At 24.8% G+C, this 18,214-nt stretch overlaps 1 protein-coding gene across 2 annotated transcripts in view; it reads right to left on the bottom strand.

Annotated features, from left to right (window-relative positions):
- The window catches only part of LOC123259160 (putative leucine-rich repeat-containing protein DDB_G0290503), a 24,992-nt gene extending 6,778 nt beyond the window's left edge, over nucleotides 1-18,214 (bottom strand). The window contains exons 1-6 of one of the 2 annotated variants that reach the window (XM_044719452.1): nucleotides 17,853-18,214; nucleotides 1,896-2,051; nucleotides 1,572-1,838; nucleotides 1,309-1,500; nucleotides 1,130-1,234; nucleotides 847-1,062 (exon numbers count right to left, since the gene is read on the bottom strand). In XM_044719452.1, coding sequence (XP_044575387.1) covers nucleotides 847-1,062; nucleotides 1,130-1,234; nucleotides 1,309-1,500; nucleotides 1,572-1,838; nucleotides 1,896-2,033 — 918 coding nt within the window. In that variant the 5' untranslated portion in view covers nucleotides 2,034-2,051; nucleotides 17,853-18,214. Of the gene's footprint in view, nucleotides 1-846; nucleotides 1,063-1,129; nucleotides 1,235-1,308; nucleotides 1,501-1,571; nucleotides 1,839-1,895; nucleotides 2,052-3,514; nucleotides 3,823-17,852 lie in introns of those variants that run through there. The other variant, XM_044719451.1, reaches the window with a different exon arrangement.

Here is an 18,214-nt window from a genome sequence, read left to right as displayed (position 1 = left end):
GAGTGTAATGTGGGGGTGAGCTTATATATTTAAAAATATCATTAGTTGACACGATACAATGTCATTTCTTAATTATTGACATTTTTAAAGATATAAGCTCATCCCGATGTTACACTCAACGAGACCTTTCATTTGAGTACCCACATCAATTTTTCATATATTTTATATGTTTATATATTTCACAAATACCATATATATAAAATATATGAAAAATGCCATGTGGGTACTCAAATGAAAGGTCTCGATGAGTGTAATGACGGGGTGAGCTTATATATTGAAAAATATCATTAGTTAACAAGATACAATGTCATTTCTTAATTATCGACATTTATTAAAGATATAAGCTCATCATCCCGATGTTACACTCATCGAGACCTTTCATTTGAGTACCCACATTAATTTTTCATATATTTTATATCTATGGTATTTGTAAAATATATAAATATATAAAATATATGAAAAATTGATGTGAGTACTCAAATGAAAGGTCTTGATGAGAGGAACATCGGGATGAGCTTATATCTTTAAAAATGTTAATAGTTCACGAGATACAATGTAATTTCTTATCTATGTATCTATAATACATATTTTGAAGATATAAGCTCATTCCGATGTTACACTCATCGAGACCTTTCATTTGAGTACACCCATGCATTTTGATATATTTTTCATATATTCATATATATAATATATATATAAATATATGAAAAATTGATGTGGGTACTCAAATGAAAGGTCTCGATGAGAGGAACATCATGATGAGCTTATATCTTTAGAAATGTCAATAATTTACAAGATACAAGGTAATTTCTTCTTAATAAAATAGATGAATTCATTAATACATACAGCTAAAGAATCACGTTCAGTACGCAGTCCTTGCAAATTATTATCTTGTTTCAGGTGATTTATTTCTTGGACTAACTCGTAACACTGATGTCTTTTTTCCTCTAGTTTACGATTCATTAATTCTATTAAATTCCTACTGTTTTCTAATTTCTGTCGCCATTCATCTAACTCATTATTGCGCTGGTCTATTGTATTTTGTAGATTTAATTGAGTTTTCTACAAGAAAATTATTTAAAGTTCATACTACTTCTAGCACTTGCCAATAAACTTTATTATTTATTACCGCGAGACTTTCTTTAAGATTTTTAATCTGCATATCACGATTCTGCAATGAGTATTTTAAATCCCGGCTCAGGCTCTTCAGCTCGTCGACTTCTGACTCTTTCGCCTAAAAAAAAATAAATAAATAAAAATAAATTTAATTTCAATAATAATCAATATAAAATATTATTAAATAACAACCTTCAATTCATTTTCTAATGAAATAATTATTGATTCTGATTTAATTATATACGATCGATTCGAGTCTGTTGATGTTTCACTTTCATCATCATAAGTACAATTACGATTAACTTTTCTTTTATTAAACTGATAATTATAACCGCGACTGGATCCAGAGCTTGAATCACTTTCACATTCATCAGCAATTCCGCACTAAGTATTAAAAATGTTTTGTTTATTTGATTTAACAATAAATTGTTAAAAAAAAAAATTATTAAATTTACTTGAGAAGAAGTGGACTGGCTGGTTGAGTCTTTGGGAATAGAGCACGAAATATCAGTGCTGGACTTTCGTTTAATATTTTTTTTTTTACTTTTACTTTTTAGTGGCTTTGACCGAGCTGACGGCAAATCTTTATTATTTATTTCTTCTATTTTAGTTGGACTAGAAGTACCCAGAAGTGTTCCTCCGTAATTAGTTAATCTGTCTAGTTGGTTTGAGAAGAAATTAAAAATTGTCCAGTCTCCTTTTGAGAATTCTTCACCGAAATCCTAACACATTAATTAATCAATCAACTAAATATATAAATTATAATTATTTATAGTTACCGGTTGTCCTAATTGTTTTTTTTGTTCGGGAGTTAATTTAAGTGCTTTATATTTAGCTAATTCGCGTCTCAAAAATTCTAACTCTTTTACTCTATTGACATCTTCTACACTCATTCCTCCTGGTAAATGTGGAACCATTTCTCTAGTCTTGACTTGCTAAAATTAAAAAATTCTCTCAATTAATCTATTCATAGGTTAGAAATATGACCTAACTTATTTTTGGCGAATCTCAGTTTCTTGACTTGATAAAAAAAGATATCTGTGACAAAAATTAAATTATAAGAATAAAATGTTTTATTAAAATTAAATTAGCCATCTGAATAGTTTTTATGAAAATTTATTTAGCAGATTGTTGATAATTTAAAGAATTTTTCTAAAAAATAAATTATAAAAAAATTGACATTTAGAAATTTTGAAAGAATAAAAATGCAATTTTTTTTAAATTATTTTTTGGAGCAAATTTATGTGTTGAAAAAATTAAAAAATAATTTTTTGGAACAAATTTATGTGTTAAAAAAAATAAATAATTGTCAAGTGACAGCTAAATTTTTTTATTAAAAAAAATTGACATGTAGAAAATTTTATTAATTTTAAGTGCAATTTCTAAAAAATATTTTTTTTTTTCATAATTTTTATTCTAAAAATCAAAAATTGTCAAATTTCTGCTTTTAAAATGAGTAATTTTTGTGAAAATTAATTTAGCAGATATTTTATAATTGTAAGAATTTTTTAATTATAAATTATGGCAAAAAAAAATTAGAAAAAAAAATTAACATGTAGAAATTTTAATTAAAAATGCAATTTTTTCTAAAGTAATTTTTCAAAATAAATTTTTTTGTTAATATAAAATTAAAAACTGGTGAAAACTGCTAATTTTAATGTCATATTATTATGAAAATTAATTTAGCAGATATTTAATAATTTAAAAAAAAATTAGAAAAAAAAATTGACGTGTAGAAATTTTATGAAATTTAAAATGCAATTTTTTTAAAATAATTTTTTGGAGCAAATTTATATGTTAAAAAAGTTAAAACTTTGTCAAGTGACAGCTAAATTTAATATCATAAATTTTTTTATTAAAAAAAATTAACATGTAGAAAATTTTATTAATTTTAAGTGCAATTTTTAAAAAATATTTTTTTTCTCATAATTTTTATTAAAAACTGTCAAATGTCTGCTTTTAAAGTCATAAATAATTTTCATGAAAATTAATTTAACAGATATTTAATAATTTTAAGAATTTTTTAACAAATAAATGATGGCAAAAAAAATTGACATGTAGAAATTTTAATTAAAAATTGCTAATTTTAATTTGCTAACTTTTAGTTTGCTTACTTTAATGTCATAAATTTTTTTCTTTCACTATAATAATTGTTAAAAAAAAAATGATTAATTTAGTAATTAACAACACAATTAAAATAAAAATTTCTAAAACTAATTTACACTTGTCACTTGGATAAAAAAAATTTATTAAAGAAGAAATTAGTGAAGAATTTTAACTACAAATTTTTAAGATGTCTCATCTGTCGACAGCTAACTTAACACTGAATTCCATAGCCCCAAAAAATATTAAAAAAAGAAATAAACCATGAAAATAGTTTGATTTAAAAAATACATACATCTCCATTTTCCGTAATTTCCCGAAAATATCGAAAATTTTCAAAAGGATCTGAACTCCAGGCTCGTAAATCATTGCAAGAGTCAATCATTTTTAATCTACATCCAAAGTACTTATCATTATTATTAGCCAAGCCATCTCCTTGGTCCAGCGGTTTTTTTCCCATGAAAAAAATACTTGATCCATACTCGGCGAAAGACATCGTTAATTTATTACTAGCCGATTAAATAAGTAGTTATTAATTAAGATAATAAATACACTTTTTAAAATAAATTACTATTTAATTTATTTTTTTGACAGCTGACATTTTCGGCTCCTTGAATATCGCTGAATGTTGGCTAATTTTTTTTGTTTATAATTAAAATATTTATTATTATTATTAAAGTACTCATATGTTTTTTTTTTTAAATTTCCCGCTTTATATAGCGGGATAATAAAAATAAAACAAACGTCAAGAAGACGTTTGGCTGTCATTTGGCATCAGAACGTAACCAGAACTAGAATTGTTTGACGTTTATACAGTTAAAAAAAAAAAAAGTAATTAAAAATAATTATTTAGTGTGTAAATAAATAAATAAAAAAATTAATTAATTAATTAATAAATTAGTTAATTAATTAATAAAAAAATTAATTAATAAATAAATAAAAAAATTAATTAATAAATTAATTAATAAATTAATTAATTAATTAATTAATTAATGAATAAATAAATAAAAAAAAATATTTAAACAGAAAATGAATCCTTGGATCAGAATCAGTGAGTACATCATAAAATATTTAAACTAAAAAAAAATAAGAGTAGAATTATATTACAAGTGACACGCTGACAGATGGTAATACGATAAACAGTGAGTTTAGATGTTATGTGTAATGTAGGTAGAAAAATATGTAAATAGTTTGTGATAAAATATATATAATATATATTATCACAAATAAAAATTTAATACCTAAATGCCTGAAATATCTTAAACAGTGATAGAAAGGTTAAAAGTGATTTATTTTCTGATTGACGGTGTAGAAATTTTTTTTTTTTTTTATTCAACTCTATTTTATTTTACAATTTTAAATCTGTCTCAAGTCGGGAGTTAGAACAAGTTTTAAGTACGTCGAATGACGAGCAGGCCGTTAGCTAAAATTGTCCTGACCGATCAGGAATGCCATGACCTTTGATTTCCGTCCCGATTGTTTTATCTAGTCGTCCAAAAAAATATTCAACACGATCGTCGACGCCACTTTCGTACTTAAACTTTTATATTCCTCTGGCTGTCTTAATTCTTTGTTTTTGCCTTATTTAATTAGACTTACCCAACCAAGACATTTTTATTAAAATATAAATTTAAATAAAAATGACTTTATTTTTAAATTTTAATAAAATTACAACTTCCGGTTTTTAATTTACGCGTAAAACCTTTTTATTTTTTTTTTATCTCTCCCCATAAATGTGTTAATATGTATACGCTTTCACTTTTTATGCACTAAGTGAACTTGTACTGATTTCAGTGCAAATAAAAAATTATATCTAAGTTTTTTTATTTTCTTATTTATTTTCTTACTAACTAAAGTTTTTTTTTTTTTTTTTTTTTTTTTTTTTCTTTCAGTATCTTTTCATATATTTCTGTGAGTGTTGACAAACATAAACAAATAAAAATAAATATCTTGGTAAATTCTCAGGTACAACACTTGACAACGATATCTCATAAGGGTTCGTTTGCCCGTCATATATATATATATATAAAATATATTTATAAAGTTACGGATGTTTTTGTGTAAACTTTGTTATGAGAACTTACGATATCTCAAATGACAATATTAGTTCATAAAAAGTATTTGCCGTAAAAAACAGTTAAAGATAAACAAAGAAGGTATATGGACAGAAAAAAAGGTTCACTTGAGTCAAGAAAATATTTTTTAACTAATTATTTTCTTGAGAAAAAAAAAATATTTTTTGACGAGAAATTTCACTTATTCCAACAAATTCTCTTGCTTCAAGAAATACGTATCTTGATCCAAGAAAATTTATTTAAGTCAAGAAAATCTTGTTTTGAGAAAATTCAGCCTCTTGCTCCAAAAAATTTAGTTCTTGATAGAAGTAAATTTTCATTAATATTTTTATTGATTAACATGTCAAATGGGAAGATCAAATACTATTTCATCATTTTTTTTTCAATCAATATGTATAATTGCACGCTAAAATAATATAAAATGGGTATCAAATATTCAAGAGAAAAATTTTCTCAAGGTGAGAAAATTTTTTTCTCAGCTGAAGTAGGCAGCGCTGCTTCCCTAAAGTATCTAAAAATCTTGATCAAATATAAAAATTTATTGTATCAAGTATTTATGATAATTTGAATAAAGAAAAAATGACTTCCACCAAGAATAGAATTTCAAGAAAAACATATCTTGATCCAAGAAAATTTATTTAAGTCAAAAAAATCTTGTTGTTTTGAGAAAATTCAGCCTCTTGCTCCAAAAAATTTAGTTCTTGATAGAAGTAAATTTTCTTGTCTTGAGAAAATTTCTCTCTTGCTCCAAAAAATTGAATATAAAGACAGAAGTAAATTTTCATTAACATTTTTATTGACTAACATGTCAAATGGGAAGATCAAATAATATTTCATCATTTTTTTTCATTCAATATGTATAATTGCACGATAAAATAATATAAAATGGGTATCAAATATTCAAGAGAAAAATTTTCTCAAAGTGAAAAAATTTTTTTCTCAGCTGAAGTAAGCAGCGCTGCTTCTTAAAGTATCTAAAAATCTTAATCAAATATAAAAATTTATTGTATCAAGTATTTATGATAATTTGAATAAAGAAAAAATGACTTTCACCAAGAATAGAATTTCAAGAAAAACATATCTTGATCCAAGAAAATTTATTTAAGTCAAAAAAATCTTGTTGTTTTGAGAAAATTCAGCCTCTTGCTCCAAAAAATTTAGTTCTTGATAGAAGTAAATTTTCTTGTCTTGAGAAAATTTCTCTCTTGCTCCAAAAAATTGAATATAAAGACAGAAGTAAATTTTCATTAATATTTTTATTGGTCAACATGTCAAATGGAGAGATCAAATAATATTTCATCATTTTTTTTCATTCAATATGTATAATTGCACGATAAAATAATATAAAATGGGTATCAAATATTCAAGAGAAAAATTTTCTCAAAGTGAAAAAATTTTTTTCTCAGCTGAAGTAAGCAGCGCTGCTTCTTAAAGTATCTAAAAATCTTAATCAAATATAAGAATTTATTGTATCAAGTATTTTGGATAATTTGAATTGAGAAAAAATTACTTCCACTTTCTGTGTGTATGTGGATATTATTTATTTTTTATAAAATAATTTTAGTAGCTAAAAATAACAATAGTCAATTAAATTGTCTTTATGATAGTTAATTTTTTAGAAAGTTACCGCGTAAATATAATTAAAATGAACTTTGATCGGTTTAAAAGCGTTAAATTAAAAGTAAATGTTAGTTTGGTTCACTATTTTTAAGCGGGCCAGGACTAGAGCAATGTGTAATAATAATGATAAATATATACATATGCACAGATAAATAAATTTCTCTAAAGTTGAGAGACGGTACTAATCTATAGATAAATTTTTTTCGTCCTTGTTACCATTTGCAGACAGTGGTAAGAGTAAAGAAAAATACTCGACACTCAACGTGAAACCACTTGACGCGAATGGACTAACAAGCACGCAAACTCTCCCCGTTTATAACTGACAATTTGCTGAAAGACTTAAAAAATTTTCTAAAGCCTAATTAGTATTGACGTACTAATTAAACTCCGGCACTTGAAGGTAAATTTTTCATTTCACTTTAATAAAGATCGATGAAACAAAATAAAAGACGTAAATAGTTAATACACAGAGAAAAAATCAATTTTTGAATTGGAAAAAAATAATTTTGAAAACAAATTTTGAATTTTTATCAAAAACTTTTTTTTCTTAAAAATAAAAAAATTTTTTTTCAACAAGAAAAGGTAATTATTTACAAGTGAGGTCAACCACTTTTAATTTTTATTTTTTTTAACGAAATTTTTATTTGATTTTATTGATTTTTTTTTGAAAAATATAAAAAAATGAACAATTAAAAAAAAAATTTGACTATCACAATTTTAACAAATTTAAAAAAAAATTTATAAATTTTTTTTTTATGTACTTTTCAAAAAAAAATATATCAAAAACATCAAAAAAAGATAAAATAGAAATTTTATCCAAAAATATAAAAGCCAAAATTTTTTCCAACTTTTAAATGCAAAAAATCTATCAAAATCTTTATTTTTTTTCTTTCACGACATTTTTTATCATAAATACGCCGTAAGAACAAGCAGAATAAAAAAAAATTTTCAAATGTTAATTTTTCACCTAGTTATGGCCAAAAATATGGATCCCACTTGTAAATAATTACCCAAGAAAATTACTGTGGGAAAATTTTTAATTTCTTCAGCTAGGAAATGAAAATTTTGAATAAGTAAATTTTTTTATCACAAAATTCCTCACTTTTTTCGAAAGAAATTATTTCTCTCATATAGTAATAAATTTTGCGTCAAACAACTTGGTGTTAAAAATTTTTGTGTTAAATATTTTACACTTTCACGTGTAAATTTAACATTTATTCTGTTAAATCTACACAAAAAAGTATTAAATATTTAACATAAAAATTTTTAACACAAAATTTTTTACTGTGCAAAGTAATTTCAATTTTGTTTCAGACGCAAAATTTATCAGACGCACATGAATCGAAAGCATTTTATGAAATACATCTCCATGTAATTGAATAATAATATAATAATAAAAAGTAGTCCAAGAGTGAATAATGTAAGACAAAAATGTTTAGAGTTTATGAGCAGACCAAACATGAGTCATTTGGATGAATTGTATTGGCAAGAGTTAGCAGGTTGCAACTATTTTTGTTCCTTCATCTTGCGTTACTACTCGAACATTGTTTTTGTATTGTACATAAATATACTTGTGGGTATCAGTATGTACTTGTTGTACGTACGTATTTTAGTGGTGTACTTTAGTACAACGAAACATTAGTACGTGCTCGTCGAGTGCGTAATGCAGGTCGCGGTTACCGACCATACAAAAAGAATTAAATGAAAGAGGTGCGGCATAGCTATTACATGTATGCACTTATGTATAAATGTATGTAGACATACACTTGTTCAATTAGACTTACGAATGCTTTTGCTTGAATGCTAAACATAGACGACGCCTGCAGGCTAGAGACACTCTACACTGTGCTGGTAGATGCATTCAACAACTCCTGATGCCAAGACACCGGCGCCATTTCATTTAATTCAATACCTTTTCTTATTACGTACTATTGTCATATTTATTAACCTGCTTCTTGTTTTCTCTTTTTTTTTTCTTCCTTTATTTATCCCGCGTAGCGTTTTGTAGCCAATTGTTGCTTTGTCTCAGCGAAAACGCTAGTTTGCATAAACTTGCTTTTGCTTTAGACCTCACGTTTAGTTTTAACGCCACTGATAGCGAGAAATTATTTTTAAGATGAGGTCATGACACTCTTTCGAGTGATAAAAATTTATTGATTGCTAGGATTACTTTTTAATCATCCAGCTTTTTAATTATGGTAATTATAGTTTCACTTTTATTGAGTGTCGTAAGGTCGAATGTACCAATCTTTTTTTCTGGCTGTAGAAAAATCTGTTTCACGTGGCTTGCTCTGTGATAGAAGGATTTGTTTATAGTTAAGATGATTTGTTAATATTTAACAAATCATTTATTAGAGATCACTTTTAAGATTGGCAATAAAATGGAAAAAGTGGATACCAAAGGATAAATTAAGTGTTATCAACAAATAATATTTTTAAATAAATAAAATAGTTATAAAATCTTTGAAATATTTAATATTTATTCAATAATTATTACCTTTTAAAAAAAAACTTAAAAATGTTAATTTCTAACATCTATCTAATATTTATATATTATAAAAAAAAAACTTGTATAAAACTGTAAAGTTATGCAAATAAAACACGACAATAAATAATATTAGAGATCACTTTTTAGTCCTTAATAAATATTTCGTAGTATTTAAAAAGATATATTAATATTTAATAAATGAATATTAAATTTATTAAATACAAACAAGTCATTTTAAATACTAAGAAATATTTGTTTAATACTAAAAAGTGGTCTCTGATAAATGATTTGTTTACTATTAAGAAATATTTTTTGGTAATAAATCCTTCTATCAGTGTGCACAGGAAAAAAGGTTCAAGAGCCAAGAAAATATTTTTTTCCTAATTATTTTCTTAAGAAAAAAAATTTTTTTTGACGAGAAATTTCATTTATTCCAACAAAATTAATTCTCTTGCTTTAAGAAATAAGTATCTTTATTCAAGAAAATTTATTTAAGTCAAGAAAATCTTGTTGTTTTAAGAAAATTGAGCATCTTGCTCCAAAAAATTTAGTTCTTGATAGAAGTAAATATATCTTTATTGATTAACATGTTAAATGGGGAGATCAAATAATACTTCATCATTTTTTTTCATTCAATATGTATGATTGCACGCTAAAATAATACAAAATGAGTATCAAATATTCAAGAGAAAAATTTTCTCAAGGTGAGAAAATTTTTTTCTCAGCTGAAGTAGGTGGCGCTGCTTCCCTAAAGTATCTAAAAATCTTGATCAAATATAAAAATTTATTGTATCAAGTATTTATGATAGAATTAAGAAAAAATGACTTCCACCAATAATAGAATTTCAAGAAAAATTTTTACTTCGGCCAACACAACTTCGGTCATCCTTTAGGCACCCGAAAATTTTATTGAGCCAAGAACTTTATTCTCCAGTCAAGAAATTTTTCTTTCTGTGTAATTATTTTTTTAAGCGAAAAAAAAATTTTATTTTGACACAAGAAATTTCACTTATTCCAACAAAATTAATTCTCTTGCTTTAAGAAATACGTATCTTGATCCAAGAAAATTTATTTAAGTCAAGAAAATCTTGTTGTTTTGAGAAAATTCAGCCTCTTGATCCAAAAAATTTAGTTCTTGATAGAAGTAAATTTTCTTGTCTAGAGAAAATTTCTCTCTTGCTCCAAAAAATTAAATATAAAGATAGAAGTAAATTTTCATTAATATTTTTATTGATTAACATGTCAAATGGGAAGATCAAATAATATTTCATCATTTTTTTCATTCAATATGTATAATTGCACGCTAAAATAATATAAAATGGGTATCAAATATTCTCGAGAAAAATTTTCTCAAGGTGAGAAAATTTTTTTCTCAGCTGAAAAAGGTGTTGCTGCTTCCCTAAAGTATCTAAAAATCTTGATCAAATATAAAAATTTATTGTATCAAGTATTTATGATAATTTGAATTAAGAAAAAATGACTTCCAACAAGAATAGAATTTCAAAAAAAATTTTTACTTCGGCCAACACAACTTCGATCTTCTTCAGGCACCCAAAAATTTTCTTGAGCCAAGAATTTTTTCTTTTTGTGTACAATTTATTTTTAAATTTAAAAATTGTATCAGAAAAAAAATGTGAAGAGAACGTTGTTCAGCTGAAAAAAAATTTAAATGTCAAATAATCTTTTTTTTGAGTACACTTAAATTGACAGATGGTTTGACGTTTTAAAATACTAAAAACTTTTGCTAGTACTTTTATTGAACGTCTTGAATATACCGTAAAAATAAAAATTACCTATACTGACTATAAGTCATAAATTTAATGCCTGGGAAAAAAATTTTGTAGAAAAAAATTTTTTGAAGTTATAAAAAAGAAGAAATAGAATTATTGAAATATTTATATCGATATTAAAATAACAAAAATAATAAATAAAAATTTTTTTTTGTCAGAGGGTTAAGTATATCATCTTATCGTCAAGATACTCACGTTTCTGCTACGTCTTGTACTAAATTAATATATGAAATATACGATCCCACGACAGCTTGCTGATGATAAGATAATAAAAGTAAAAAAAATCTATTTAATATTTTCCCATCTCTAAAAATCAGAGTCTTAATAAGAATCCTATCATATCAGAAGATTTTTTTATCAGAGCAAAAAAAATCATTCATAAATTTTTCTAAAATTCTCTAATCTCTCTCACTCTTGAATGTCTTCACACAAGACACACAATACAAGTAGATTTACATACGTATCTACATTAAAATACATATAAGTAGAAAAAACATATGTACATTAAATGAACAGACGGCCAAAAATGTTGCTATAAGTTATGATAAAACGATATCAAAGAGTAATGACCTGTGTATTAAAAAAATTCAATATTCATCATTCGGAACACGAAGTGTCTTAAGTTATAACACACATACAATATTTGCCGTACGTTTAAGATGAGTATTGTGTACTATCAGATAACTATTTAAAAAAAAAGTAAATTTAAAAAATATCTTAGATAATTTACAGTACAATTTAGTATACAACTTATTATTTCTTCTTTTGTAAAATTGCTCGAGTATCAACGCGATAATCTACGTCATTAAGATAAAAGAGTTGTATGTTAATATTAGAGTAAATATAAATATAAATAGTTAATGTTTAAACAATCTTAGCTAAAGGTTTTTTTTATAAGGTCAACTCGATTGCCGACCTACGATAAACCCAACCTTTTTAATTTTAATCATTCATATATTAACTCTCAATTTTATTTCTCTCCCTCGCGGTAATTCACTCTATATTTTTATCACTCCTAGTTTTTTTTATTTCTCCATATAAATATATTTATAAATTTCCTAACAGTTAACGTAAGAGGATGCGATAATAATAAACTTATGTAGGACACGAATTAAAATAATTGGTATGATTGTACTTGAATTTATAAAATGAATTTGCTACAGTCATTTTTATTATTTTTCCTCTCTATTTCTCTTTTATTTTTTATTTATATGTACTATTTGTAAATTATTATTATTATTATTATTAATATCGTCCGGATGTCGATGTTATGACCTTAGTAACCTCAATTTCTTCATACACAATCAAGGACCGAACAGGTCGTTGTTACATGAGTTACGTCGCACGTGATATGAACTTAGACAATATAAAATAATAATAATAATATTAACAACAACAACAATCAAAATAAAAATAATAATAATTTCTAATTATTAAAAATAATTATTTTATTTTATTATTAATATATTGTTATTGTTATTAAAACAAAATATTATTTTTTAATAAAATTAAAATTTAAAAAAAAATAAAAAAATTTTTATTAAAAAATAATATTTTGTTTTAATAATAATAATAATAACAACAATAATAATGATAATAATAATCTGTTAATAATAAAATAAATAATAATAAAATAAAATTATTATTTTTAATAATTAAAAATTAATATTATTATCATTATTATTATTATTATTATTGTTGTTATTATTAAAACACAATACTATTTTTTAATAAAATTTAAGTTAAAAAAAAATAAAAAAAAATTTTAACCTCATAATAATAATAATAATAATAATAATAATAATAATAATAATAATAATAACGAGAATTGCTAAAATATGTTAATCCTAATGTTTAAAACGTGAGATAAAAAATAAAAATAAAAATAACAATAATAATAAAAATAAAATAATGAAAAAAAAAAGAGTTTATGTTAACAGATCAGAGGTGCTTTGTATTCGATGCTAAGGTTCTTGTCAGTAGTTAATATACATGTATATACTTACAAATACATGTCTATATACTATAAGAGGACTAACGTGGAAAACAAGTGGCTTCCGGCGCTTCGTGGGCGTGCTCCATTCATAAAACGCTACTTTCCAGCGTACGCGGGATCATACTGGTGTTGGACAGACTAGAGCCTAGACGATTCAATATACATATACATATGTCTAATTTTTTTCTACATACTTACATATAAACAAGTATTACGTAGCGTGTAAATTACGTTACGGCTTTGTGCACCACAAGGACATAATCGACATTAAAGCGGACATGAGTTAATCTTCTGAGCTCAACTAGACAAGACTTGCTATCATATCGCATCGGGCAATGAAAAAATTAAAAGATGAGAAAGTTTATTTCCTCTTCATTAAACGTTTTTTTTCTTGCTAAAATTTATTATTTATATTTATACTTATTATGTTTTTTTTTTAGCGTAAAACATGTGACAGACCCCCACTGAGGAGAAAATTCTTGAGACTGTCGGGAACTTGGGAATGCAGACCCTCGCAGCTTTGCCCAAGGGTTCCATTCGATCTAACGTACTCTTTAATATGTCACCATATATTACTTTTTTCAACTAACTTTAGTTACGCTGATGCTAAATATGCTTAGTTACTTTCGATGTATGAATAGATATTATCCGAGGAAGGGGTTATTACCCATTTGCGTTTACCATATCTCTAGTTGCGTAACCAACATTGCACAACGGTCAAAAGTCTATCGCTCCCTTATTTTTTGTACCCTAATTATTATATTTTAAATTAAACGATTATCATTGACAATAAGACAAGTGTCATTCGATTTTGTTTGACACATTATTATAATTTTTAAGTATATACTTTTTACTTTGACAGATAAAAATCAAACTTCAATTAAACTTTACTTATCCATTGAAATCCTCAGTTAATTTATAAATTGCGAAACGTTAATTAATGTTTAAGGCCATTAAAAAAGTTTAAAAAAAAGGAAATTGAAGTTCTTATCGCTGAAGCTATTAAAATGCACTTAAGTGAAGTTGAGCCTTTTAGTTACTAGAAACTTAACTTTAAAAATTTAAGTAAACTTTTAATACTTTAAGATTATTTCAATATTTTTAACTTAAATATATCTAATCACAGTGATCAAAAATAACGAAACAAATTTAAAAAAAAAATTAGGAAAACGGTTGACCCTGAAGGCCATCCCTGCAACTTCCCGCCAATTCTATACCTAAACGCTTGAAATTGCACTTATGACGTTTTTGAGCTCTTCGAGCTCATAAATACAATTTGAGTATTATTTTTAGCTCTCCGAGCTCAAAAAATAGCTTTTGTATGCTTTTGAGCTCGTCGAGCTCAAAAGCTTGATAGAAGTTTGATAAAACACTATTTTTTGAATTTTCAAATCGCAATAACTTTTGAATGAATGAACCGATTTTCACGCGGTTGATGGCATTCGACGCAGTTTTTTAAGCTTCATGAAGAATCTTCAAGTTTAAATTGATAGAGCGAAAAATTTTAGAGTAATTACGAAAAAACACTTTTTTCGCTTTTCATTCGTCAACGATAACTCACGAACGAATAAACCGATTTTGACTGGACTGGCGGCGATCGACGTGGTTTTTTTATGTTAAGAGCTGATTATTTTTTGGAATTGATCGGTAAAGCCGTTTAAAAGTTATTCCAAACAAACCACTTTTGAAAAAATTTTTTTTTGTAGTTTTTTTGCGATTTCTCAAAATCTATCATTCCGAATCGTTTCAAAGTATATTCAAAATCTAAGTTTGGTCAAGTCCTTTCGAATGGCACCAACCGCGATCAAATCGATCAAGCCCTTCAAAAGTTATGAGAGGTTTACATACATCCACACACACACACACACACACATACATACATACATACATACATACATACAGACATACAGACACCATCGCGGGAATAGTCAGGAAAGCTTCCTAGAACCTCAAAACGTCGAGATCTGATGAAAACTCGATTTTCGAAAAACGGGGTAAAACCAACAACTTCCCGATTTTTTAAAATTTTCAATTTTTTTAGCGGGAAGTTAAAAATTAATTTTTAAAATAAAATATTATAATTTTGTTCCAAGTAGTTACTTATCGATCTTGAAATTTCGTCTCTAGCTATAAATTATCTACATTGTAATATTGTCAACTACATTATGATTACACAGTACTTGCATTGTGCTCATATATATACCCAGCATAATTTAATCACGACAAAAGTTATTGTCAATCTCAATTTACAGTAATCCCTTTTATTTAAAATTTTATTGATCACATTAAAGTTAGCTGTCACTTGACAATTTTTTTATTTTATTTAAAAAAAATTTTTTCCCAAAAATTATTTTTTAAAAATTGCATTTTTTATTTCTACATGTCAATTTTTTTTGGGTGATAATTTATTTGTTACAAAAATTATCAAATATCTGCTAAATTAATTTATAAAAATTAAGTTAATTCTTCATCTAAAATTATTAAGAATTTTTTTTATTCAAAAAATTCAATTTTAAAAAACTAAAAACTATAAGTGCAATTTTTTAAAAATATTAATTTTAATTTAATAATTGAAAAATAACTCGAAAAATTAACAATTACGGATAACTTTTACTATTATTAATTTATGAAAATTAAGTTAGCAATCTAAAATTTTTTAGAATTTTTTTTATTAAAAAAAAAATTCAATTTTAAAAAACTAAAAACTATAAGTGAAATTTTTTAAAAATATTAATTCTAATTTAATAATTAAAAAAAAACTCAAAAAATTAACAATTTTGGCTAACTATAATACTAAAGTTAGCCGACGTTTTTAATTTTTTGATTATTTTTTAATAATTAAATTAGAACTAAAAAAATTATAAAATAATCTAAATTCATATTTTACTAAATTACGTGTACCTTAATACAAGTAAGTTTATACTTGGCTATTTAACCATTGCCTTGGCATTAAACTATAAATAAATAAAATAAGTAAAAAAATAGTTTTTAATAATTGCACTTATAGTTTTTCAATTTTATTTTACAAATGAATTTTTTTTTATTTTTTTGTAATAATTTTTTCAATAAAAAAAATTCTCAAAATTTTTAGATGTCGTTTAACTTAATTTTATTTATTTATTAATTTGTAAAGAAACGCCCTCGGTAATTTACAAGCAAATATTACAATTTTATGTGTAGAATGTTTAGTAATGTACAATAAGTAAAATATATAGCACAAATAGTATATACAATAAATAACATCTGTAAAGAGAAGATAGATTTAAGATTTAAGAGTTCTGAGAGTTAAAATTTTCATAATAACTTTACTATTATATTTCATTTTCAAATTCTATTGTTAAAACTTAAGAAATAAAATGAATGTGTTATTACTATTATATACTCTTCTTCTTTTTCACAATTTCATAAAAATACGCAATGACATTTAAATTTTCCTAATTTAGGTATCCACCTTCTTATCTTCAAACAATAACTAATCTCCTACCTAACTAACAATTAAAATTCCTGAGAACAATTGAAAAAAAAAAAAAAAAAGCCGAAGTGCAATAAATTAAATCCAAAACTTTAAAATCCCTAGTGATGCATAAAAGTGTACGAATAAATGAGAATAGTAATTACCTTCCCTACAAAATACAATCCGGATAGTTAAAAGATTTTCTCGGAATAACATATTAACCTTTTGTTAGGTTCATCAAAGCCGAAAATTTCTTTTAACCTGGACAAAGGACTTAGGCGATTCAGTCCTCTGAAATTAGCCAAGTGTCTTCACCCAGTAATGAGTAAAAGTAAATTGTAAATCGGCAAACTAGTTTAGACGTGTCACAAACATAATATAAGTACAGTATAGAGACAATATAATATATATATAAGTTAAATATGAAAATAAAGTTAGCCGACATCTTAAAATTTTTATGATTTTTTTAAATAAAGAATTGTTACAAAAAAATAAAAAATAAATTTTTTCATTTATTAATAACTTCAAAAACTATAAGTACAATTTTTAAAAAATTTTTTTTTAGTTATAATTTAATAAATTAAATAAAATAAAAAAATTAAAAAGAATTTTTTTATTGAAAAAATTACTACAAAAAAAAATTGTCATTTGTTCAAAACTTCAAAAACTATGTGCAATTTTTTAAAAATATTTTTTAGTTATAATTTAATAAATTAAGTAAAATAAAAAAATTAAAAATGTCGGCTAAGTTTATTATTATATGAAAATTAAGTTAGCCGAAAATGAAAAATTAAAAAGAATTTTTTTATTGAAAAAATGACTACAAAAAAAATTTTTTTCATTTGTTAAAAACTTGAAAAACTATAAGTGCAATTTTTAAAAAATATTTTTTAGTTATAAATTAACTAATTAAGTCTAATAAAAAAATCAAAAATGTCAACTAACTTTATTATTATTATTATACAATAATAAAGTTAGTCGACGATTTAAATTTTTTGATTTTTCTTTTAATAATTAAATTAGAACAAAAAAATATTTTTTAAAAATTGCACTTAAAGTTTTTAAAGTGTTTTACAAGTGAAATTTTTTTTAATTATTTCAATAAAAAAAAATTCTAAAAATTTTTCAATGTCGGCTAACTTGATTTTCATTATTATTATTATTATAAGTTAAATAAGAAATAAGATATAATACTCTTGTAAGTACTTACGTTGACACAGAGTAGGGCGACATGAGCTTGGGTGTGTTAGTACACTCGGCAGCTGTCATAGGATAAATTTTCCCGCCAACTGGCAATGGCTGCTCCAATTGGTAGGGATAAGCTGTTCTGTCAGAGCCGAGCGGAGTAGGGGGGCTTCAATTCAGCGTCGTCTTTAGCTTTACTGTCAACCGGCGTCGGCGTGCTACCTCTGAGCAGACTCGAGCTTCAGTCGCAATTCGGCATTCGTTTCACAACCTCACCAACTATTTTATTATTTATTTCTTTTTGTTGTTCAATGTTCACCCAGTCAGTCAGTCAGTCAGTCAGTCAGCTAGCTAGCTCTTGATATTTATTCTCAAGACAGTGAATTT

Source organism: Cotesia glomerata, linkage group LG2, assembly GCF_020080835.1.
Source record: "Cotesia glomerata isolate CgM1 linkage group LG2, MPM_Cglom_v2.3, whole genome shotgun sequence".
Lineage (NCBI taxonomy): Eukaryota > Metazoa > Arthropoda > Insecta > Hymenoptera > Braconidae > Cotesia > Cotesia glomerata.
This window is presented reverse-complemented; position numbering and strand designations above follow the sequence as displayed.